We start from the raw sequence: 26041 nt of genomic DNA, 5'->3' as shown, positions 1-26041 counted from the left end.
TGTCATTTGTGCCATGAGGTCAGTTTTCCTGTTAAAAATCAGGCTTTAATTTTAAAGTTAAAGTGTGGCAGAGTCACAGAAGCTGCAGACTCACTATGAAAGACTTTTACATTTTGGAGGGAGTTTCTTTGTAAACAGATGTCATGAAAGAAACCAAAGACACTGGAGAGGAGACAATTAGACAATTAGACACAGATGCACGACAATCATGGCAGCAGAAAACACACAACAGCAGGAAGAGTAAACCTAAAAGACAAAAGAGACAAATATTTCTTAATACATACTCTTATTCTAATGTTACCTTCTATCTATACTGTGGCTCTGAAGTCTGGACATATTTATTTGGGGATCTGATTGTGATTTGACAAAGCAGGCCTGTTGGGTTAATGAGGGCTTACTGCACTGACAACAACAAACCTTTTCCTCTGAAGGCGTGTTCTCGTTTTTAAGGCTCGTCGTTTCAACAGCTGCTTCAGTTGAACTCAGAAACAAAACTCTGTTGTTTTAATTACTGCTGAGCAATGAATCCTGGGAAATGTTGGGAAACACGCCGACAGCACGGTGACTCATCAAAGCAGCAACTTCAAAACTTTATTATTTTGTGGCTGTGACTCGAGCCGGTATTAAACGCTCTGATTGAACTGTAACGCACCTGAGCAGGTAACCTGCCGTGTGTTGATCTAAATGGGAAACACCTGACAGGAGTCAGGAGGCTCAGCAACACAAATGTAAACACTCTAAACTGTCACAAGTGTACTTAAAGACTTCGATCTTTAAAATGTATATTTTTGTTCTGTAACTTCCACATCTGTCAGATTTTATCAGACAAACGAGGAGATTAGTCAGGGACTATTTTCAGCAGCGGATTAATCGTGTTGGCCTCGGTGTTCCTGTCAGGGAAGAATTATTCTCCCACACACACACTTTGGGAACACGTGGAGCGACTTGCATCACTCAGGAGCTGCACCTGCAAACAGCAATGAAGCCAATTACAGGCTGACAGGAACTGCTGACTGAGCGGCAGCGTCATCATGTAGTTTGGATAAAAGCTGAACTCAGAGACGGAGTCATAGTTTATGTTCTGGTTTATTGTCCTTTTGTCTTTGGGTCCCGAGGGTTTGCTTGTCTGCTGCAGTTGTGAACAAGTCAGTCAGACAACACACAAAATGAAAAGGCAACAGATTTGTAGGTTCTTTAAAGACATTGTGGGAAATTTGCTTCTTCAGTCTGCAGAGCGTTAACTGTGGGCTTGATGCCGCTCTCATGTCTGTGCTCTGAGGGTGAAGCTGATTAGCTTAGCTTAGCATAAAGAGCTTCACTGATTAACAGCTGATGACTTCACATAAACGACAGCTGGAGCCTCAGATATGAGCTCGATATTGATATTTGACGTGTTTCAACATCAACATCGTGTTTTAAATCCAAATGCAAACTCAGAAAAATAAAAAGGTTTCTTAAATCACTGCACAGGCTTTCACATCGTTTCCATCGTTTCGTAGAATTTTAAAGGCAGAGAACTTGAACTTCTGCAGGACTGAGTTTACTTCACAACTGTTGCTCTAAAACCAAAATGTTGTTTCAATCAGCTAATCGTCGCACAGATTTATTTTGGAGTCTTTCCAGCAGTTCTTTAATGATAAACGTGGCAGGACTCTGTCAGAGACGGAGCCAAGGAAAGCGAACCCCACGCTGGGCCCAAGTGGATGACCTAAACCAGAGTCTGGGCCAGCTGGGACCGTTTCTTTTGGCCTTTTCCTGAACATGTCCCACACTGGAGTCAAATTCCTAGTATGTTCACACATACCTGGCAATAAAACAATTTCTGATTCTGATTCTGATCAACGTGGACCGCTCAGCCTCCGATGGCCTTACATGGAGTTGTTGTGTTTCTACCTGGTTCAGCTGGCTGGTTCTGGTATCAGGCTCAGGACCATCCATGACGTTAGTCCACGATTTTACTTTTTCACCACAGTCCGCCCAAACTGGTTAAATGTTGGCATCCTGTTTTGTTGTGAAATTTAAAGGTGAGCATTTTTTCATTTTAATGACAAAACACATGATGGTAAAATCTCAATCTCAACGATGTGACCTTCTTATGTGTCTTTTTCTCTTTTCTGTTTTGTTGTTGCTTCTTTTTCAAAATTTCCTTCCAGGACTCTATTTCGTGAGTTTGACGTTAGCTAATGTAGCAGGTGAAAAGGCAAATCCAAACAGAGTTAAGATAACTTTTCCATCATCGTATTCATCATATTTTTATTTTCTGACAAAAAGGTTTTTGTTTGTATTTTTGATGAAACTGAAGCAAAATCAACGTTTGAGTCTCAACTTTCCACAGACTTCGCTAGCTAAAGGGCGTTAGCCTTATAGCACCACTAGCAAAGAGGAAGAGTAGCACGGACCAGGAAGGTCTGAGGAAACATCTGATCTCAAATTTGGTTGAAGGCAAAGATCTGATCCTTCTGGGTAGGCAGGATCCAGATCCGGCCAAGATCTGAACCATAAAAGGCCGATTTCGGAGGCTGATCCGGACTCAGAAATAGCAGTTTATCGAGGTGGAGATAGATGAACATGGAGCTTGTTGAAGCTGAGTCATGCTCTGAAGTCAAAGCCAAACAGATTACAGCCACAAAGTTCTATTTCACTGTAAAACTGAGCTCTACTACAGTAGACGCTGTTTCTATTGACGCCAGGCATTTTCTGTTGCTGGAGAGGCCAAACTATATTCTGCTTCTCTGATTTTCTAGACATCTTCTATTTGTTCAGTGCAAAATTCTGCTCTTGGTTTCTTTTCAGACTGTTTTGTGTTGTTACGTGTTTTATGTAAACCAAAGAGACTCGGGTAGTTTGGCCAGAAAGACAAAAAATAATGTCAATATTTCTAGAATATATCAAAAACAGTCATTAACAGAAATACATTTCTAAAGAGTCACATTCTACATACTTAGAAAACATAAACAATGCTAACAGTTGGATGTTTCCTTTTTTTCCTTATTAATTGTAGTGATTAGACTGATGTTTGGTCCAACACATTTGTATAAAAACCTAAAATACTGGACGACACGATGAAGTACAGAGTACCAGTCGTAGCACCTTGATGAGAATGGACAGCAGAGATCAGTTCGGTTGTGCTGAGCTCGATGCTTCTCCGACGAGTGTTTTTTCTTTTCAGCTGTGTTTTCACGGTTTGGTCGTTGTTCCTGGTCTTCAACAAAACAAGATAAGTGCCCAAAGTGTCGGTCCAACCACGAGACATCAAGCTGTCCAGACATGGGGGTCCGGCCTGGTGCGGTCCTGACTGACAGTATGGCTGTAGCTGTTTAACCCCCCGACTCCCAACACCCCCTCAAAGGCTTTGATTAAATAATATGAACCTTAAATATGTGTAAACTATCACTTGTAGAGAATCAGGTCCCAGATTACGAAGCAACAACATGATTCTATCTGAAATAAAGCATCACAGTTTGAATGTGTTCAGACCTCCGACTTCTCTCACACTAGAGTTCACTAGTGTGTGTGCGTGTGTGTGTGTGTGTGTGTGTTTGTGCATGCTTACATGTATGTGTGTGTTTGCTTGTGCGTCTGTATTTCAGTTGTTGCCCTTGAAGCAGTACACTCCGTACAGCTTGTGCTTTTTGTCGGGGAAGCCGCTGAACCTCACGGCAGCTTCTGTGGGACTGCAGCGCCGGCGTGGGCGGGTGATGGGATAACGGACGCTGCCGTCGGCCAACCAGCCGGCGTCGCAGCGGTCGTAGCCCAGCAGCTTCCAGGCGGCGTACATCTGGCCGACCTTGGCGATCTGAGCGCCGTCTTTTTGGCACGCGGCGACTGCCTCATTGTACGTCAGCTTGGAAGGATGGATCAGGTAGTAGAACCGACCTGAAGGGAAACATGACCAAAGCCCACAAAACCAAAGTTCATGAGTGCAACAATCATCTCCTGCCTAAATCCACATATACGCAGACGATGCTGTAGTTTACATCCACGAGGAAACACAGAGTATATTTCACATCCTTTAGCTTTAGCTCTTTCAGGTCTGATCTAGGCACCTTGGTAGTGGGAGGTGAAGCAGAAGACGTCGAAGTGGTTCTTGTCCTTGTCTCTCACGCCGTAGTTGCGGATTCCCGGCACTGTGTTCTTGCCGCCGCAGGGCTCTCTGGGCGTGGTGATGGGATACTGCACCGAGCCGTCGTTCAGCCAACCGGCATTGCACCAGTCCATCCCTCCTCGCCAGGCATCATACAGCTGGTCAAAAGACGCCACGATGGCGTCCTGGTCGTGACACGCCCGCTCGGCGTCATAGAAGTTGAGGTTGTAGCGTCCGAGGCGGGGGAAGTACGGAAAAACTATCCCTGTATGGAGAGGGAGAGTGACAAACCTGAGCTCTCTCTGGTCCTATTGGCTGACTCTCAGACATAATGAAGCAGCTTTGTTTTTACTGGACGCTCTCCCCTGACTTTCCCCCAGGCTGCCTTCAGCTCACAGAATTATATTTAGTCCCACTGCAGCTGCCAACTTTTTATTTTTAGACCATTTATGAATCGTTCTTATACCTTCAAGGTCAAGAGCCACAACCGCCGTGCCGTCTTCCAATCCATCAATGACTTCACATTTATATTTCCCATAATCCTCCAGGGTGATTTCTGTGATGACGAGAGAGGCGTCCATGGGGGAGGAGCCTTGTAGGTGGACACGACCATGAAAACTGCCGTAACTCCTTTTGTGATGATCCATGGCAACAAAAACGTCCACCTGGAAGAAGAAGAGGAGTTAGTTCCTGATCCCTCACTAAACTCTAAATCCTAAATTTCAGATTGTAAAGAAACTGTTTTAAATCCAGCTGCTTTTTTTCGGACTCGTCCATGTGTTCATTTTTTTGCAGGTATATTTGATATAAAAAGCAGCTTTAATCTGAGGTTTTAACTGTCTGATCAGATTTTCTTCTTATGTTTGCTGTCTGATCCAGTTTCCGCCTCATCAGGAGAGATTTGGCTCACCTGCATTAATGAAAACTGATTTAGAGCCAAAGACCACTCGGTGGTCTGCCTCTAGACCAGAACACATAAATAATCTGTAAATGAGAAGAGGAACCTCTTTCAGGTAGTCCGAGGTTAGTTTGGTCCATTTGATCCTCATCTTGCGGCTGGGGGCCAGTGATTGATCCCTCTGGATCTGACATGGTAACGTGGCGTTCCCTCCTCGCCGTGACACAACCTTCGGTTGTTCTGACACCACCGAGAGTCGAGGGCTGTTTTCTGCAACACAGAAACACAAATAAAAAAAAAGTAAAAAAAACAACAACTGTCGCTCTGTGTGGACCTGCGTTCGTCAACAAAAGACTTTCTGTTGATGTTTGGATCAGAAAAAATGGAAAAACATCAAACAAACAACAGAACAACAAATGGATTGATGTGGGGGGGCACTTTATAATTTATGTTGGCATGAGAGTCTCCTGATCAGCTGCTTCGACCTCCATCGACCAAAGCAGCGTTTTCAGCAGTTAGCAGCTAATGACACATCGATCCAGCGTGTGTGCGAGTCACTGAGTCTGCAGCTTCAACCCCAGCTGGTTATTGGTTCATTCCAGTTAGTCAGCTTAGTTTCTGCTTATTTTGTTTTTGTTCTTTGGTTCAGTGGTTGTTAAAGTTGAATTAGCTCTTAGTTGGATGTCACTGAGGCGTCTAGTTTTTTCTTAAACAAAAAGGCCAAGAATATCTGATCTGATCTCGTTTGATGACCCAGAATGTTTTGGTGCATCTGTCATAAAAACTGCAGCGTGTTCTCCTTCCAGTTTTGATCTGAAGGTGCTGATGCGCCTCGAGGCTGATAAGTCTATCTGGAGCTAAAGGCGGCGTTATCACGGAGCCACAGCAGCTACGGTCACTGATAAACGCAGGAAACCAACGACACTGCAGAGTGAGTGTCACCAACGAGACACAGGAAAGGACGGCGGAGGAAGTCTGTCCCGGGCCCGTTACCCCCCCAGGGGACTCACCTGTCACATAGATGGTTCTGGAGAGCTCCAGGTCTGGATACAGGGAGTCCAGGTCGCTGTCTGCTGCACTCAGTGAGACCAAAACACAGATCAGCACAGGAATCATCTTCACTCACCGAAACTGGGGGGTCCGATCACTGCAGAGACACAGAGAGGACGAAGGGGGGGCGGTTACTGCACAGTATGTAGAGTAGTTCAGGGTTTCTATCTGCAGTGAAGAGGGGGGGGGCAGACCAGCCGGCATCCTTCACACAGAGCACGAATCACAAGCCTCTCAAAGTTATCACAGAAAAATAGATTGCCCTTGATGCACAAACCGGACGTCCCATCGGAAGCGACACACAACAGGCGGCAACATGTGAACACAACACACTCTAAAGGAGACACAAACGCACAGCAGAGAGAGTCATATTCTGTCATCCAGCAGCAGCAGCAGCAGCAGCAGCAGCATGTCCCGCTGACACAGTCCACAAGTTCAGAGGGAGACCGAAACACAATGCAGGCTGAGCCCTCCCACACACACACACACACACTGCAGTCCAACCATCACACAATCATCACCAAGCTCAGGGCTGCAAATAATACAAATAGATGCTCTGATCATTCTTCTTTTTGTAAATCTAATGAAAGAAAGATTTAATACTGAGACAAAGAGAAAGTTAAAAACTGTCTTTACTTCATTTAACCCGAAAGGTTCTTCAGAAACAGGATCAGGTCCAAATACAGAAGACTGCAGAAAAAAGAAAGATCTTTTTCATGTCTCTGTTTCCCATGATGCTCTTTGGAGGAGAGCCCCCCCATCCAACGTCACATTTAACATCAGCAGCTCTGAGTTTCCATACACCGTCTGTGTGTGTGTGTCTTATCTTCACCCCCCCACCGCTGCCAGGAGGAGCTCCTGCAGTCAGCAGAATAACTCTGCAGCACACAAACGCTGCCAGTTACACACATCACTTATTACCCCCCCCCGCCTGAAAACAGTCATTACGTATACCAGGTTGGGGCTGGAAGGGGGGGGGTTGATAAGTAGGTGGAAAATGTTTAATGAAAAACTTTGAGTCAGACTGTTAACTGCAGACCGGGGGGGCTCTGCAGCAGCAGAGATGATGCAGGAGAAAGCTGCTGCTGTGTGTCTGTGTGTGGGGCAACATTCCTCAGCCTCCACCTGTGTGGAGGGTAAACAAGGCCAAGTCTTTGTAGGCCAGGTGTGTGTGTGTGTGTGCGTCACCTGTTTGTGTTCGTTGTGTTGACGGTTTGAGTTCAACAGAAAATCCAGCATCACATTTTCATATGATCTTAAAAACTTAAAACCTTAAAAAAAAAACCTTAAAACTTAAAATCTTACAATTTTAAGTTTGTGTTCTGATAATCTGATATTAACCTGATTGTAATCTGATATTAATCTGATTATAATATGATTATAATCTGATTATAATCGGATTATAACCTGATATTAACCTGATTATAATCTGATATTAATCTGATATTAACCTGATTATAATATGATATTAATCTGATATTAATCTGATTATAATCTGATTATAACCTGATTATAACCTGATATTAATCTGATTATAATCTGATATTAAGATGATATTAACCTGATTATAATCTGATATTAATCTGATTATAATCTGATTATAACCTGATATTAATCTGATATTAACCTGATTATAATCTGATATTAAGATGATATTAATCTGGTTATAATATGATTATAATCTGATTATAACCTGATATTAATCTGATAATCTGATTGTTGGCAGGTTTGCTGAACTGTCATTCAAACTGATGTGTAAATTGGCGATGAAGTAATCTTCATCGATGATGAACGCCAAAAGGACGTTCATCATCCTTCTGCCTGGACCTTTAAATCCTCAAATATCTTCATATTTAAACATGACGACAGCTTCCTGCTTTAAAACTCAAACACATCAGCTCATTTTCTGGCAGCAAACAATCAAAACGGCAGCGAGGGTCAAAGCAGACGAAGCTGAGGTCACACTGATGTCATCGTTAAACAGAACAAAACGTCTGACACGAACACGTTCACTTTCCAGTCCTTGTTTGGTTCTTTTATTTCTCCTGCTCGGTAAAGTGCTCCGTGTTTATGTGACCTTAAACCTCCGCAGCTCGCCGTCAACAACGGTCCAATCAGCTTCTGACTTTCATGACGACGTGTTTGGAGGTTTGACGAATGTCAGATGTGGCAGAGAGCATCTGAGGCACTAAGGAAGTTATCAAGGTGCATGATGGGATATGTAGGATGATTTTTAAAATCAAGATCATGTTGAGTGTCAGTGAAGGCACTTATGAAGAGGCTTAAGCCTTCATACTGACCACCAGGGGGCGACTACAACCTGACCTCTATTGTCAGAAATCAGTGCTGAAGTCTATGGGAAAATGTCCCTCCTCCTCTCTTATATTGAAGTCTATGGGAAAATGCCCTTCCTTCTCCCTCCCTGAGCAGGTCAGCAAACTCTGGATTGATCCCGGGACTCACGTCGACAGCAGTTCACCACTCAGCTAATGAGACTAAAACCTGAAGGGGTTCTTCTGTCTTGGATGAGGGATTGACCTCTGACCCCTTTGACTGACAGCTGGCAGTGAGACAGCAGAGATGATGAAGCTTTCAGGGTCCTTCGTGTGGCGCAGCAGTTTATGAACAAAGCCTCCAGGTTATAATTTGGAAATCAAGTGAGAAGGAGGGGCATTTTCCCATAGACTTCAATTTCATTAGATAGAATGAAGCTTTAAGGCTCATCAGCTCCAGCAGTCCAGGTGTAGTTCACCTGTGGCCACGCCCACCGTGGTGCCACCATCTCTACATCTCTTCATGTTCACAGTGTTGTCTGGAGATAAACAACATCTGGCTTCGATAATCGGATCAGCGTCAGAACCGGATGACTCAGCTCTGCAGGACGAGGCCACTCGGCAGCTTGTCCTTTCAAAACAAAGACTGAAGTACAGCGTGGGGGACGTTTCCTCTCTGAGTGCTCTGTTGTCTTCAGTCTTCTGTGGGCAAATAAAACATCTGCTCAATCTTTCCTCCTTACTCTCCGTCACCTTTGACCTTTAAATCATCTGATGTGAACGCTACAACATTAATGGTGCTGTTCTACGTTACACATTAACATTGTCTGTTTTTTTATTTTGCTGTTTGCGTCATTTTTAGAAACTTTCCACATTCTGAATCAGCTCAACCTTAGCTGTGTGTGTGATGAGCCCTTTGACTTCTTATTTGAAGGAATAAGGAGCCAGGTGGAGAAAATCATCTTTACAACCCGGCAGAATTAAAAACTGCCCACGACCACACACACAGTTTCCCTGTTTGTGTGAGTCCCATCAGGCTTTGAGAGGAAGACGTCAATGATGAAGAGTCACTGGTTAATGTGAACAGAACACACTGAAACTCCTCCTCTTCCTCAGTCCCACATCCGTCCACCTTCTCTGAAACCTCAGCGTGGCCCCGAATCGAGGGGGGGCCACAGCACCTCAGAGGGCCGAACCCAAAGCTAATGCTGCTTCATGCCAAAGACAGAAACACAACACACATCCTGACATCAGCTAAACCAGGCAAACGAAGTCCGAAGCAATAAGACAACAACAGACTCCTGAAGGGACCTGGGGCCCAAAGACCTGGGGCCCAAAGACCTGGGGCCCCATCCACACCATAAGATGACAAAACAACCCCACAGAACCACACATGTTGGGAGTTCTGGATCAAACTGTTTGATGATCTGACAGTTTGTTGTGTCTGGATGTTGATTGTGTGTTTGACATCGCGTCACACAATCAGAGATAAACACACACAGACGCAAAAAATGTGATAACACAACAGCCGTCAATCAGGCTGTTTCATTGGGGGGGGGGTCTTTAATGTGCTGAGGTCTTTGTGATGAGCAGCTCTGGAGAAGATCTGGAGACGCTGCAGCTCCTGAATGTCAGATAAGGCCGAGCTTCAGCGTCACTGCACACGCTCAGACCGTCGCCACCTTCTGCTCCGGCCGAACCGTCAAACCGCCACATTCAGGTAAAAATAGCAAAAAGGAGAAATTCTGTCATCAAATGAAGTCAAACATGGAAACTTCCCTCCGAACAAACAGGCTTCCTTTTCAGGGGCTTTTCTCCCAAAGTGTTTCCATGGCGAGCCGCCCTCGGGCTGATGGGAAATGAGGCGGCTGAGGTTCTATATTCAGCGAACAGCCTCGACCTGCTGCGGGCGTGCAGCCTCAGAAACAGCTCAGTGAACAGGTCATGTATTTTCCTCCGTCCAGGTTTTTATACGTCAGCTCCCCCGACACAAAGAGGCCTCAGTGTTCAGCACAGAGCGCCTGTCAGGACGCTCACATGACCTTCCAGCAAACTTCCGGCGCCGCCATGAAAAAGACCACAAACTCCTGACAGCACTCACCTTTGAACATGGAGTCCGTTGTGTTGATGCTCTGTGTGCGCGCCGACGTCAGCGCGGTGATGTTTCCTGCTGAAGTCAAACTGAAGCCAACGTTTCTATCTGAAGAGCAGCAGCATCATTCCGTGCTGATGATAAACACAGACGCCGGACAGCCCCCCCCCCCCCCCCCAGCCGTCCTGCCCCACCGTGAGGATCTGATTTACGATGCTATCCTGCTTTAACTGCTGCCTTGACCCTGAGCGGAGCCACACAGATAAAAGTTAATCTGGTTCTTCATCCCAGCTTGGCTCTGTGTTTTTGAAGGAGCAGCTTGTGTACTCAGGGTTCTATCCTCTCTTTGTACCCCCCCTCACCCGCCTCAGGGTGTCAAAGGTTAAAGTTCAGCGCCGGTCGCGGCCAATGATACGCATGATATAAAAGGTTTTTACTTCAAGCTGCAGGCTCACAGCTCATTTCCTTCCTTCACGGCTCTCCTGTTTTCTCAACAGTGTAAAATTCTCATTTAACAGGTTCAAGATGTTTTCTCTTAAACATCAATTAAACCTCAGTTATCAGCCCGGGTGTTATTTTGCTTATAAACTAAACTCAGCCCGCTGCTTCCCTGATGACCGACAGAATTGGCCCAAATGTGAACACTACATCGGACCATGATGCTGAATCTGGACCAGACTTGGACCGAAAACTGGGCCAGAAGAGACACAAGCATGTGGGCCAAAAAGCTCAGCTTAGTTTAGCATAAAGACTGGAAAAGGATGGAAACAGCTAACCTGTGAGTCTACAGCCGATACAATGCGACCTGTATTTACACTTCAGTAAATCAGTTATATGTATTTAAAATGTTCAATATTTAGTTTTATAATTCATGTTAGGATTCCTTTTTATGCTTCTCTGTTTACTTCTGCACACTGAGAGCAAAGCTCAGCTCAGGCTGATGTCAAACTGTCCACCGTCTCATTATACTGAAATAAAACGGTAAACACGTACATGAAACCTGCTGAATGTCAGTTTGTCCGTAGAAGCTGTAAACACTTTGGTCCTGAATAAATGTTTTTGTTTCATTTTTCTGCTAAACAGGGGAAAGTTCAGAAAACCTCACCTTAAAAAGGTGCTACACAAACAGTGTGAAAACACACACACACACACATAAAATCTATTTAAAGGTGTGTTGCCTTCAAAGCTGCAGCCTGTTGAAGGCAAACACGTTACACAACACGACAGAAATGTCCATTCATGAGGCAAAAACAGGCACAACGTCTTCATTAACATCCAAAGCACGCACAACAGCAACACAAAAACACATAAATGAATTTACCCTGTTGTTTCCTCATCAGCACTGATTTAAACAAAGTGACGTTGACTGTTCATGACTGTGTGTCACGGCAAAGAATCAACCCGCATTTCATAATGGTGGGTGGGGGCACAGTCTGTAGTGTGTGTGTGTGGGTATGGGGGTAATGGGTGGAGGTCAGGGTGGAGCCGCCAAGTCTCAGCCAGCACAGAGAGGGGCTGTTGGACCGAGACTCACTCTGGCTTCACTGCACAACATGGTCGACCACAACGATGATGGCAATCACAAATATGACGCTCTGATGGCAGCGGGCCAACGAGTCAGCCAATCAAATCAGAATATGTGAGCAGTGCAAAAAATTCTGATCTCTTCGCTTTCAAACCTTCTACCGCCGCTGATACAGAAAATATGGTCAAATATAAAATGAGGAGTCTGGCGGTCTGAAGAAGATGAAGAAAAAGAACGTTTAAATTCAAAGTGTGGTGTTCAGTTTAGATTTACATGCATTCTGTAAACACCTGCTGTGTTAAACTGGACTTTCATAATGAATCAACGGATCATTTCTAAAAACTAAATGTGAAAAATCCCCATCAGAGTTTCAGGGAGCTCGAGGTGACGTACCTCTGACCCCGAAGATGAAAAGGGTCACCCCCCTGAGGTCAGCCTCACAGGGGGCAGATCTTCAGATGGACACACAACACAACACCACAACTCAGTGAGTCTAAACAAGCACCAGGTCTCTCTGAAAGTCCAGAACTGGTCCAGAACTGGACTAATTTCACTTCAAACAAGCGGAGGAAGACAAATGTTTTCACAAAGAGACACAACCGACACACAACAGCAGACGTGAGGACATTAAAACATCCACCTCAACAAAAATTCTACGACTACAAACTGAAAGAAACCGCAGCTGCTTTCACACTCGGATTTTCTGAGTTAAGACTCTTTGATGATGATTTTATCTTTTGAAATGAACACTAAAGTCCTGATTGCTGTCTTTGGGTTCATCCTCTGAAGGTTTCCATCGGTACTCACCTCTGGGTCGCTCTGCCGTCTGGACTCTCCAGCGTCAGGACGCGGACTGAAGCGCAGCGCTGACGCACAGTCAAGGTAAGACACGCAAACAGGGGGTGCGGATGTTTCCTCTGCGGATCCAACCAGCAGCAGCAGTGACAGCAGGACCAGCCCCTCCCTGTGTGTGTGTGTGTGTGTGTGTGTGTGGACTGGGGGGGGGGGCAGAGGAGGCTGCGCAAAACCAAAACCACGCAGGTGACATTTTACGCAAAAGTCCGACTTGATCTGGGGGTTAAATCACGTGACTGCGGGGGGAGCTGGAGGTTCTGGGCTGTTTGGGTTGTTGATGTTCGGCAGAAGAATCACACCCAGTTCAGGCTGAGGCCCACAACAGGAGACACCAGGCTGTTGCTCAATCAGCTCCGAAACATCAGGGCCAACAGATCTGCTGCTCCAGCTTCAGTTTTCATCTGAAAGTCCACAGACCAGAACTCAGAGTCCAAAGACCAGAGTCCACAGACCAGAACTCAGAGTCCACAGACCAGAACCTAGAGTCCACAGACCAGAACTCAGAGTCCAAAGACCAGAACTTAGAGTCCACAGACCAGAACTCAGAGTCCAAAGACCAGAACTTAGAGTCCACAGACCAGAACTTAGAGTCCACAGACCAGAACTCAGACTCTGTCTCTCGAATCAAATTCATGTGGGTTTGATACAAGAAATAAAGTTAAAACAAACAAATTAAGGCTGAACTCATCCCAGACATGAAACTTTGAGATGCTCTGAGGCCAAAATTTCACAAACACTGAGATCATCAGACTCCAAAGAGCCAGTTTTTTATTCATACTTGGTTGCTTTTGAGCTTCATGCAACAAATCAGGAGTGCACTTTTAGAGTCAGATTGTATTTTAAGTTTCTCACTCTGCTCGTTTCACAGGTTTGTCTGATAGCAGCGTTTTTTTTTTTTCTTTGTGTTTCTTCATGTTTAATTTCTGTGATTCGTTTCACGACGTTCTGAGAAACGTGAGCGTCTTTGTGTTTATTATGAGAGCAAGCCTGTCAGGCTGACGGAGACTGTGACGGCCTTTGGAAGAATAAAAACAAAAGAGGTGTCAGTTTAAGAGGCAGTGAGGAGAAGGGTTAGGGTTAGTGGAATTCATTCTCAGGTGAATGTGTTGTGTGTCTGAAGAAAGAAATTTGACTTCCACTGTTTCCACTGCAGAGCTTCCTGCCGGTGAGGAAATAACAGTGTGAGAATACAAACTGCCTCCAACCACCAACATGACGAGCGCGGGCCAAACCAACCATCTGAACAGGAGTCCAAACATTTGGCTCCGTCCATCACAGATGGTGTCGAATGTGCTGAGAAGGAGATCAGGTCTGTGTAGATTCAGGCTTCTGGGCCGTAAACCTCGCTCTGCTAAACCGCCGCTGTTCTGGTCAGTGAGCTTCTGCAGCAGAAGGTCAAAGTAATAAAGAGTCGAAAAGGTCAGCAGTCGATGTGTCAGCCGTCCTGCTGTCCACTTCATTATCTTCGCTTCCAATTCACAAACGTACACACGGCACAGACTGCGTGTAAATCAACACTGTGAGCTGATGGTGGAGACCAAACACTGAGACTCATCAGGCCACAACACCTGGATCATCCAGGTGATCCTGGACATGTTCACCACCTTCTGTTTAAATCTCACTGTGTAGACCACAGTCAGAGTCCAGAAGGTTGTAGACCTTCAGTAGGTGTCCACACTTTTGGCTGCATGTTGTGGTTCCAGCCGTTGTTTGGCGCTGCAGCCTGAAGTGGACCCACCCAGGGGTGCAGGGTCTGCAGACAGGGGGTCTTTGTGCTCACTCGGGCCCCCACCCCGAGTCCTCAGTGCAAAGCACACATATGTCTAACAGTGAGACTTTAACATGCTGCAGCTCCACCCAGCAGCTTTAATGAAGTGTAGTATTCCTGCTCACAGCTCACAGTGGAGACACTTTACGTCACAGAATTTACTCTTTTTCTATTATAACTCCTGAATGAACCTGATTTCAATCGGGATTTGACACAAACCAGGACTTTAGCTCCTCATTTATCCAGTCAGGCTTCTTGGTTTTTTTTCCTCCCTTTGTGTTTTTTCTGATGAAAATATTATTTGCACATCCAGCAGCTGCAGATCTACACAATTATCTTTATGTTGTAGTTTGTAGATCTATATTTGGTCTCCACCAGCAGCTGCAGATCTACACAATTATCTTTATGTTGTAGTTTGTAGATCTATATTTGGTCTCCACCAGCAGCTGAGGGACACATCTGGTTCTTTAGACAGACCAGTGAGAGTGACCCAGAACAGGGCAAAATATGAGCTTAAGTCCCGTTTGGATAACTGGGCCAGATCTGGAATTTCAGTGAAGGACTGAATCGAAGTCTGTCAGGAAGAAAACAGAAGCTGCTTTGCTGAGTGCCGGTCTGGATCTTACTGCACCCTGCCCTGTCGGACCCCACCTCCCCAAATAGGCCCGACACATATAGAACCGGATACGTGTGCAGACTGAATGTATGTGCTGGCTGTTTGCTGCCTGCGTCTGGACGATGGCGGGACACATAGAGCGAGTCTCCAGTGTCCATGTTTGAGCACACAACATGATGCAAAAAAGTTAATAATTAGGGTCAGAGAGGCTCGTAAAAAGGAGATAGTATTGAAGTCTATGGGAAAGTAGACGTAGACGTATTCCTGATCAGTTTATGGTTTGTCTCTAGTTTAGTACAACATGGATGACTTTGAACACTTAAAAAGATTTATCCAGAATTTCAAAAGGAAAATGGTGTTGAACTGAACTCTATATATGATTTCTTTAATAAACAAACAGACAAAGTACAGAGCGAAGGTGTGCAAACAGCAGCTCACCAACTGATAGGTGACGTCAGAACTTAGTTCTTTCTTCTTTTCTCCCATGAATCATCTGATGACCCTTCAGATTTATCTGCTGACCCTTTGGAGGGGCCCAACCCTGACGATGGGAACCACTGGACTCAACTATATACAGTTCAAACCAAAACTTTAAAGGAAAAGAAACTACACTGAAACGGTACTTAGACATGATACATCAGCATAGGTCATCTGGTAACGTATTAAAATCACTGACTTTCACTGTCAGTTTTGTTTAATGATGATACTTTTACTTTGGTCAGAGTTTAAATGCAAAACTTTTACTTTGTTCTACTGAAGTAAAGGATTTGAATTTTTCACCTCCCACAGGTCAATCATGTGAAAATGCAGAAATGCACTGATGTGAGAAAATGAGGAAACATGGAGTGCGAGAAGAGGAGACCTGGGATGAGGTAGGACTTTCGTTCTAGCCTCTATCTTAGCACACACATGTGAGACAGGAGACGCTCTGAGAGATAAGCATAGACCCGGCGGCACCTCCTTCCCCAGGGGACAGTTCCTGCAGCTGAGAACGCTCTGTGGGAAACACATGATAGTGATGCAGAAGACGTCATGGGTCGACCCGGGACCGAAGCCTTTGAAGAGACTGGGTTTATGTGGACAAGGAAGACGAACAGCTCAGGTAATACAAACTCCCAATCTGATCTGAAGAATGTCTCTAATCCTTCACTGGATGAGTAAATGTCATAATTATTGTTTTCAATATTAACCCACTAACCACAGAAAATAAAAGTAACAATCCAAGATCCTAAATAGTTTTTATTGGCGTTAAAAACCAAAGATATTCAGTTTATTCTAAAACAAGACAAAGAAAATCAGGAAAACTTTACATTAGATTAACTGAACAGCAAATGTTGAGTTGAGAACTTTCTATTCAACTAATCAAGGGTAAGGGTTAGGGTTAGCCCTAACTCTCCACACAGGTTTGGATTTACTCAACGTTCTAAAAACGCACTGAGCTCACACAAACTGGAGATTACGGTTACGGTTAGGGCTAACAGTGCGTTTTTAGAACGTTGAGTAATTCCAAACCTGTGTGAATCGTAAAGATATCACAAATGGGCCACAAATAATCTGCAAACTAGCAAAATTTGGATTACAAAAAACATAGTTGAATAAAAGAAGTTAAATTAAAGTAAATGAAGCAAACAACAGCTAAACATGAAAATGTGCTTTTTCAAACTAAATGAAATCATTTAATATTATTTTCAAATAAACAGTTTAGTCAGTTTTTTGTTTTCAGAACACAGACGGTGACGTCATGTCGGACCTCCAGTCCAGAAGGCGGCGGAGCTTCGTTTTCCGCCTCCAGACGAACAGACGAAGAAGAAGCAGCAGCTGTAGCATTGTTGTCTGGCAGTCTCTTCCTTTCTTTCTGACCACAGCTTTTGGTTTTAACCTTCCAACTCCTTCGATGATGAGTCCACCTGTCAGGTAACTCACACTCTTCCAGTTTCATCATGTCTTATGTCACTGCTCATTTTAATGCGCCGGCGGAAGTTAGCTCTTCCCCGTTAGCCGCCGTTAGCATGTCTGTGTTTGAAAACAAGATGAAGTTCATTCTCTGAGTTAGTTTGCGAGCTCTTCAGTTTTTATTTGGTTTATGTCTTATTTTATGTCATTGACTTTAGCTAACCTCACGGCCTCCGATAATCCGGAGATTTTGAGGTGTTTGTGGTCTGAATGGCTGTATTTTCTTCTTCAACGACACGTCGATGTTTTCAGCGTTTGTGTGTCTCATTACCAGAGTGCAACAACCCAGGGAAGTATTATAAGGTGAAATTCCTGACTGGTATCTGTCTTTCCAGAAGGGGGCTTACGGCGAACAGACGTGAACATAAGAAGAAGAGAGAGCTCACCAAAGGTCAGAAACATAAACTCAAAGAGTTGTTTGACACCAACAAAGATAAAGAGATTGATTACCACAAGCTGAATGTGAGCAGTGGAGTCAAGCACCAAACCATAAAGTCTGAAGAGCTGTCTATTGACCTTCGTGATGAAATTGTGGCGAGGCATAAATCGGGCCAAGGATATAAAACCATTTCTAAAGCGCTGAGTGTTCCCAGGAGCACAGTGGCTTCAATAGTAGTAAAATGGAAGAAATATGGAACCACTAGGACTCTTCCCAGAGTTGGACGTCCTGTCAAACTGAACAGCCGAGCAAGAAGAGCTTTGATCCGGGAGGTGACCAAGAACCCAACAGTCACTTTAACGGAGCTTCAGAAGTTCACTGCTGATATGGGAGATCCAGCCGGGAAGACGACCATCCTGGCAGCACTCCATAAATCCGGTTTTTATTGTAAAGTAACCAGACAGAAGCCTCTTTAAGTAAAAGGGTATCCTGCTGGGGAATGATTCTTTGGTCTGAGGGAACAGGACTATATCCTCTGACCAGAAGTTCAAATCTGTGGAAAAGCGCTCAAAGCCTGTAGAGACTGGTACCTGCTGCCAAGGACACTTTAACTGGATTTACTGCTCTGAATGGGAGGTCTTTAGATTTTTCTTTTAAATAAATGAATTCAAAAATATTTTTGAAAACTTGTGTCGACTTTGTGATTAACGACAGTTTAGTCTAATAAATATCAGTTTCAAAGAAAAAGCTTACAAAAACAAACTGGACAATTCCCCGTCGTGTCTGTGCAGCTTGTTTGGTTTTCAATAAAGTTTCATTGGGGAAAAAAGCCGTGACGTCAACCAATCAGGCACCACCTTGCTGCTGCCTGGTAACGGCCGACCAATGAGAGTAGTCTGTGGGAGCGCGGATAAACGGACAGCGATATCAGTGTTTCCCGACAGAAAACGTTTTATTTTTAACGTCTGAGAGCGTTAAAATCCACCAAAGATGAGCCTTTCTCTGAGGTAAACCGGCATGAATTTCCCGCCTGTTCCTTATTTCCTCCGTGACTGCTCATTTTAAAGCTCCGGCGGAAGTTAGCTCTTTATGCTAGTTAGCGTTAGCACGGCTGCCCGTTTGAAAACATTAGCTCGCTGGCTAGGTTTCAGTTAGCAGTGTTTTAAACTCCACTGCTTAGTAATCATGCAGGTAAATCAAATCTTATCAAAGCTGCCTCTTCACGAAGAGAGCACACTCACACCGCTCTTGGTCTAAATGAATCAGGACCATGAAGAAACACTCTGACAGCGGAGGGAGAAAGTTCCACTAAGAGGCTCAGACCGGGTGTGTTGAGAGAGAGAACTCAGTCAAACTCAAACAAAACGTACAGATGTAAAGAAGATTAGTGACTGATGACATTACTGAACATCAACAGTAAGTTGAAATAACTAACAACACGTATTGCAGGAACATGAGGCAGCCATGATTCGGTACGTGCAGGATGAAGGCAGTAAAGTGGACGATGGGGGATGTAAAGCTGCATTTCCAACTCTGGCTCACGGAATTAGTTCTAACGTTGACATCTGTGTTTGTAGGCCGGAGGTCTTGGTTGATAAAACCAAACGTAAGAAGAGGAGGGAGCTCACAGAGGACCAGAAACATGAAATCAAAGAAGCTTTCGAGTTGTTCGACACGGACAAAGACAAAGAAATTGATTACCACGAGCTGAAGGTGAGCAGACAGGGACACCAGTCGATTCACTCTTTTACTGTACGTGGATGTCTCATTGACTGATGGAGGTCAAGAACCCTTTTCAACAAATAAACCAGGCTTTGTTTCATGTCTGATAACCATGAGAATGTGTGACTTTTAAATAATGGCGCCATTTGGAGGAAACTCGTCAAGATTCAAGATCTGCTTTATTGTTCCCACATGTGAGAACATTTCTTTGACTGTATCCGTGCTGCATCATAAAAAAACAATCATGTATTATAACATTGAAATGTTAGTTAAAAAAAAAAAAAAAAAACAGGACGAGGCCATAAAGCAGGGCTTATTATGGGATGGAAACTGAAATGGCGGCTCATGTACTGATGGGTGGTGTCATGATAGTTTGAGTGTTGATTTGTATCCAAATTAAAACTTAAGTTCTGGCGTCACTGCAGATTTAGACCAGAACAGATGGATTTAGGGACAAACTCTTCCTCCGTTTAATCGTGTGTAATAGTTAACAATCCCCACTAGGTTGCGATGCGTGCGCTCGGCTTCGAAGTGAAGAAGGTGGATGTTCTTAAGATTCTTAAAGACTACGACCGAGAAGGAAATGGCAAAATAACATTTGAGGATTTCAATGAAGTAGGTGAGTTCAGCTTCTCTTCAGATACAGGTCTTGTGCGAGGGGGGACTCGTGATCCACGTCATCTTTAGACTCTGTGTTCATGTCTGTCCACAGTGACTGATCGCATCCTGGAGCGAGACCCAAAGGAAGAAATCATGAAGGCCTTCAAGCTCTTTGATGATGATGAGTCCGGGAAGATCAGCCTGAGGAACCTGAGACGAGTAGCTCGAGAGCTCGGAGAGAACATCAGTGACGAGGAGCTGCGCAGCATGATCGACGAGTTTGACACAGACGGAGACGGAGAAAGTGAGTGATTGCTACATCATCCAACTGTCATGTGTAAACCTGACTTCAGTGATCATCTGATGATCAAAATGATATGTAACAGAAATAAGGTTCACCACTAACATCCAACATCTGTAGATGCATCACCTCCTAACGGCCACTAGAGGGCCCCATCTTTTTATATAATGACGTGTTCACTTACCAAAACGCAGCAGGGGAAAGCTCAACAGAGCCTCTTAAATCTGATTATTTGCTGCTTATCTTGATCTCTTGATTTTAATGGATTTGAAGACATCACTCAAAGATTAATCAGATTAATTATTATTAGTTATTCTTCAATACAAAAGTCAAACTGAGTGTTGATGTTCTTCTCTCTTCAGTAAACCAGGAGGAGTTTGTTGCCATCATGACCGGTGACTCCTGATGAGGTGCCCGTGTCTGAGGAAGGTTTGAGTCCATTGATGGTCCACGCTTAGTGAAACTGAACGATTGAGCATCTTTTAGTGTGTGAAGCTGAACGAGCGTCAATACGGACACACCGGTTTGTCCCCAGCTCTGAAGTGAACTGGACTTTGGTTCACTCGATGGAAGGTCTGGACCAATAGATGTGGATGCACAAAGTGTGAACTGTCGTCATCACGTCTGCCTTTTATTCACCTTCGCTCCCAACTGTTGTCCACTTTACATGTTTTAATAAAGTTTCCTGTAACTTCACTTTAAGTCGAAGACCAAACCAGCTGTGATGAAGTTGATGTTTATGTCTGTGGCTGTTCAGACTGTAGACCCTGCAGTTTATATTGTGACTTTTTGAATGTGATATTTATTTTGTAAGAAATAAACCAGTGTGCCAGCAGTTCACTTTGTAAAAGCTTTATTTAACACCAAGGGGGGGGTGTCTTCACTGACCCAGTAGATTTTAAAAAGCCGGTTGATCTGTAGTGTTTTGAGCTCAGTGATCAATAAATATCACCCCCACAGACGCCCCAGAATGAGCACACAAAACAGATTTTTTTGTGTGTTTGATTGGATCGTCTTTGTGGGCGTCCTGCCTGTATGTGTAGTTGTTTTCCTTTTGTGATGAGTTTGTGTCTCGTGGTTGTTTTTGTCCACTTTGGTAACTAGTTGTTATGTTTGTATGTCTGTGTGGTCAATTTCTGCCTCTTTTCGGTCATTCTGTCTGTCTTTGTAATTGTGTTTTGTCTCCGTGTGGTCATTTTGTGTGTCTTTGTGACTGTCTTTTGTCTTTGTGGTTGTTTTCTGTCTCTTTAATGATGATGCCACTTTTTTGCGACATTGTGTTGTCAAACTCTGACTCTTACTTTCAGAGTTGCTGTGGATGTTGGATTGTCCGGCAGGGGGAGTCTTTATGGCTGCATCGTACCGTTTACCGTCAGAACATCTTTAATGTTCGCTCATTCCTTCACAGCAGGAATGAACGAACAGCTGAGCCTCGAATTAATCTGTCGTCACCAAAACATCAAGGAGCGTCCTCAGATGATAAAAGAGTCTCCTGTCTTGATGACGTTAGATGTTGGGAGTTGATGTGATGAACATGCTGCTCACAACAGAGACGGAGAACCGACCACGAACCCCCGTCTGGGTGGATCCTTCTGAAGTTCCCTGTCATTTGGCTCCCACAGACCTGCACATGTTGATTTGGATGAAGGCCCCGGTCTCAGGAAAAACACGTCCAACTTCACTTTTCATGTATCCACGGCCTCCGCCTGCCGCTCTCGTGACGAGGAGCGCTGTGGTCTGCTAACCCAATTTGCTTTGGTAACAACTCGAGCCAATCACACAATGACAGAGTGGAGGGCTCGGTGGTTTTCTCCTGTGGGAGACAAATGAAAGTGATGCAGTAATAAAAGGCTGGGAAACACACACAAACACACACTGCAGGGATTGCATTACCAAGTGTGTTCAGGCCCAGGCTGAAGGTCGGGACCGGTGTAAATGATCAGAACCTGCATCTGGTCCTCACGGCGGGGACACACTTCAGGACTTGCCCTTGCACCGGCACATGCTCAGCTGTCGGAGCTCGGACCGGAGCAGCATATGGTCCAGAAATAAACCACCCCAGTTCCTCCCCAGTTACAACCTCAAAGTCGCCCCCGTGTGGTTTCCACTATCCAACTCCACAGACACGCGCACACACACACACACACACACACACTTAGTCCTCCGTATTGCTGGTAATCATCTGTGTTGATGAGACTTCTAAAAATACCCCAGTCTGTGCAAACCTCGCCGGGTCTGATTGCTCTCTGGTTAGGGGTAATAGCAGAGGTTAGCTTAGGCTCCAGATTTAGATGGCCTAATGGATCAGAGATGTTTTCTACACAGGAGCACGTTTGACTTTGAAGATTCTGTTTATTATTCCTCTCAACTTTAACTGGGACGTTCAGAGCAGAGAGGACTGAAGCAACAAGACGTCCGTGATTATCCAGAAGAGAGACATTAGAGATAAATGACTTCTTGACTTAATCTGTTTTACGTTAATGTAAAATATCATTTTGCATCACAACTATTCTGTAATTACAAAACAGAGCAAAAAATCAGCAGGAATTCAGATGCTCTGTTGAGCCTGTTAATCTCATAGAAGAACCATCAGCTGATCTTCACATCTTTTATTCCTCTTGATGGTTCCTGTTCCTTAAACAGCATCAGCTCTTTCTGACAGCCTGATTAGTCGTGTGTGAAACTGATGAACAAAGTTAGTTTAGTCTGGATTGGTCCGGCTCTGTGACGGGAGTATTTTACACTGAAAGGACGTGGTACTTCCTCCTGTGTCTGATCGGTAACTAGAGTCACAGTTCAGCTCTCGTGTCCACCTGTCAGTCATTAGGACAAATATGCCAACCATGTGACAACACTTAACCTTTGACCCTCACTGAGACGGGGGGTGTTGGATGTGTGAGGGGACGAGTTTCCATTCATCATCAGATCTGAGATGATGATGTTGATGATGATGATAGTCTTTGCTTGAGACACGTTGGGGTTCATGATGATCATCAGTGTTTAAGGCGTATGTCTGCTTGACATGTGGTACCAGCGTCCAGGTGGAGGCCGTGACCTTTGACCCATTCCTTACGAATGACCTGAAGCTACGTGGCCGCCATGAGCAGAGCCTCGTGCTGAAATCTTCGGCATCTCAAACAGCTCAGTGTTTGATGATGATGATGGAAAACAGCATTGTTGTTTTAATGACCTGAAAGCCATTAACTGGCCAAAAGTGTTTATTTCCTGATTGGAATAATCATCAGTTAATGGTTCAATTCACCTGAACTGTCTGACAAATAGAGACAATCCTGCTGAATTAAAAATGCTGCAAAAATGTAAAATATTTTGTTTCTAGCTTCAGAAAAGCTTAAAACAAACTTAAGACTTTTTACAAATCCTGAATGTTTTCTAGACTAATGGATAATCAAAAAAATAAGAATAATTATAAAAAATAAAATTACCACCACAAAGAGGTTGCATCATTTGTGTCTCTTGGTTTTGGGGGGTCTGTCCTGGGGGCCCATTTCCTGTTGATCTGTCTTTGTTAATAGCCACACGTCTGTTTTCTTTCCATAACATTTCTCTGTTGCTTCACAGCACACACAGTGTGTTGGGCTCCTAACAGGTGAACTTCTGTTCTTTTTGAGTGTAAAATAACAAAATAGAGCGACCTGATAGTGGAGCGGTCGAGCCGCATACTCACATGGGTGTAAATACCCCGAGTCCCTGGTTTGAGTCCCAGCTGGTGGGACCATTTGCTGTGTTTCATTCCTCTGGTCTTACTTCCCACATTTCCTGTCTGTCCCTTAATGTATCTGTCAAACAGTCACAATCAAGCTCATCAAAAAAATGAAACAATTACATTATAACTGATTTATTAATACAGCCTATGAAATGAATTTAGTTGGGTGGAGGAAGAGGAATGGTGAATCCTGGCTGAGGAGTCCGGAGGAGGGGGTTGGACTCAGACATGAGATGGGAATGCTTTGAGACATGCTGTGGATTGTGGACTATGCCTGGCAGTTGGGTGAGGATGGATTAGTTTACACGCGCTCATGGCTTTCACAGTAACCTCATCTCTCGGATATCCCAGCTTCACCCAGCCCTCGCCGACACTCACCAAACTGCACAAAACAACCCCGAGACCTTTGAGTCTTTGTTCACCACGTCCCACCAAACGCTGGTCTCCGTCTTCATCAGATGAAGAAGGCCAAATGGGAAAGTGTCACGTGTGCAGAGACCTGGATGAGGATGTTTGAAGACTTGTTTTTTCTGCCAGTAAAAATATTTTCTCTGCACACATCTGGTTCTCTTCAGAATGAGCTTATTGCTTATTTATGTTCCTGTGACACTTCGTTCAGCTCCGCCCACACAGGAGACGCCGGCCCACATGACATACAAACCCTCACACCTGTACAGAACACGCTGCTGTGTAACTGAGCTGACACAGAGGATTCGAACCCTGAACTACACCGAAGGCTGTCCTGCTCAAGTGACAGTCAGTTATTTACCAATAATTGGGACACAACATTTTTGAAGGGTGTAAAGTCGACAAAATCAAAAATGAAGCCGAATTTAACCAAACATGCGATGAAACAAAACCGTTGGGTGGATAGTTCAGATGGGCATGCTTTGTTGTGACATCACAAAGTTCCAGAAGTTCCAATTTAGAATCATAGACCACACGGAGTTCCACCTTTAGCCTGTAAGGACCTTTAAATCTGCGCAAAGAAAACATTTTTTCCATTTCTAGATTCATCTTAAAACATTCACGGTTAGACTTTGTTGAATGATTTTATTAGGAAGTTTTTCCTTCCGCTCTCACCCCAGTGCTAAAGATTTGCAGGAACCTTTGGTCTCTAAATCATTTTAAATCTGAATGAAGGCTTTCCTGTTGTTGTACTTCTCAGGACCTTTTTGAAAACGACCACAAAGTTAAAGTAAAACGAAATAGTTTAACCTCCTGTATGCAGTGTTTCAGTCTGAAAACCGGCCTGAACTGCAGTGATGAGTCTGACAGCTTGAATCTGCCATAATTCAATTTCAGCTCCGTGTTTTAGCGGCTTCCTGAAGCACAAACAGTTCCAGCTCTCTTCATTTCCTCCTCCCCCCTTTTCCTCAGGTCTAAATGGTGCGGACAGGAGTCTAAACAGCCTGCTGGTGGGGGTAAAAGACAAGCGCACTTTTTTCCAGGGGAGGAAAAGGATGGATGCAAACCGACGGAGGGGAAATTAAAACACGTAGCTGTAAAACACATTCCTTCGAGCCGCAACGTTAACAGTCTGCCCTGGTCTCTGCCTCTGTGTGTTATAAGAAGGAAATCATGCTCAGAGTTTATTTTCAGGTGGAATTATCCTTTACGCTCCAACTGTTTCCTCACTGACCTGCAGCAGGGAGGATCCTGCACCACCACCATCAGTGACCATCAGGAGATGAAATACTTTGATTCTTATCCTGTTTTAGCTGCTGGTTCTTCTGCCTGCCTTCACCCAACCATCAAAACCAGCAGAGTCGAGCTCCAGCAGTGAATCAGTACCAAAGACTCTCATGCTAAAATGTCCAAATGTCCAATGAAGTTCATTTAATGATGCTTCATTTTAAGTTTGAAACTGGACCGGCTAGCTGTTTCCCCCTGCTTCCAGTGTTTATGCTAAGCTAAGCTAAGCGAACAAGCAACTAATGAGGTCATCATGTTAATTTCCTGAAACCTGCATGTTCTCTAAACGCCAACACAAAGTCATCAGGACCACACTTCTTTATGACACAGAAAGTTTGTGTTCTCCTGATCTTTGATTGTTTCCCATGATTCCTCAGTGACGGTGGAGGTCAGGTCTGCTCTCGTCCCTCAGTCCGGACTGACAGGAGCGGACAGCTGAAGGTAATCCTCGGCCAAGCAGATGCCCCGTGTGCTGATATCTAGGACAAGCTCCAGGTTTGATCCCT

General features: G+C 44.4%; 2 protein-coding genes across 3 annotated transcripts; one reads left to right on the top strand and one right to left on the bottom strand.

Moving 5' to 3' along the window:
• Positions 1–71: 71 nt before the first annotated feature.
• Positions 72–12809, bottom strand: LOC115051598 (hyaluronan and proteoglycan link protein 1-like). The gene is made up of 6 exons (XM_029515053.1): positions 12730–12809; positions 5993–6129; positions 5089–5252; positions 4551–4749; positions 4047–4349; positions 72–3876 (listed from the first exon to the last, which is right to left on the bottom strand). The coding sequence occupies exons 2-6, from the start codon at positions 6096–6098 to the stop codon at positions 3587–3589; spliced, it is 1062 nt and encodes a 353-aa protein (XP_029370913.1). The 5' UTR covers positions 6099–6129; positions 12730–12809; the 3' UTR covers positions 72–3586.
• Positions 12810–18384: 5575 nt separating this feature from the next.
• cetn3 (centrin 3) lies at positions 18385–21152 on the top strand. Of its 2 annotated transcripts, none has more exons than XM_029515056.1 (5): positions 18385–18500; positions 19071–19206; positions 19720–19834; positions 19928–20037; positions 20427–21152. In XM_029515056.1, exons 1-5 carry the CDS (start codon positions 18484–18486, stop codon positions 20520–20522), a joined length of 474 nt encoding a protein of 157 aa, XP_029370916.1. In that variant the 5' UTR covers positions 18385–18483; the 3' UTR covers positions 20523–21152. The 2 variants fall into 2 exon arrangements, with proteins under 2 accessions (XP_029370916.1, XP_029370915.1); XM_029515055.1 differs by having other exon boundaries at positions 19928–20119; positions 20479–20951.
• The last annotated feature ends 4889 nt before the right edge of the window (positions 21153–26041 follow it).

This window comes from Echeneis naucrates, chromosome 12 (genome assembly GCF_900963305.1).
Source record: "Echeneis naucrates chromosome 12, fEcheNa1.1, whole genome shotgun sequence".
NCBI classification, from domain to species: domain Eukaryota; kingdom Metazoa; phylum Chordata; class Actinopteri; order Carangiformes; family Echeneidae; genus Echeneis; species Echeneis naucrates.
The sequence above is the reverse complement of the archived record's forward strand: the minus strand, read 5'-3'. Positions and strand labels throughout refer to the sequence as shown.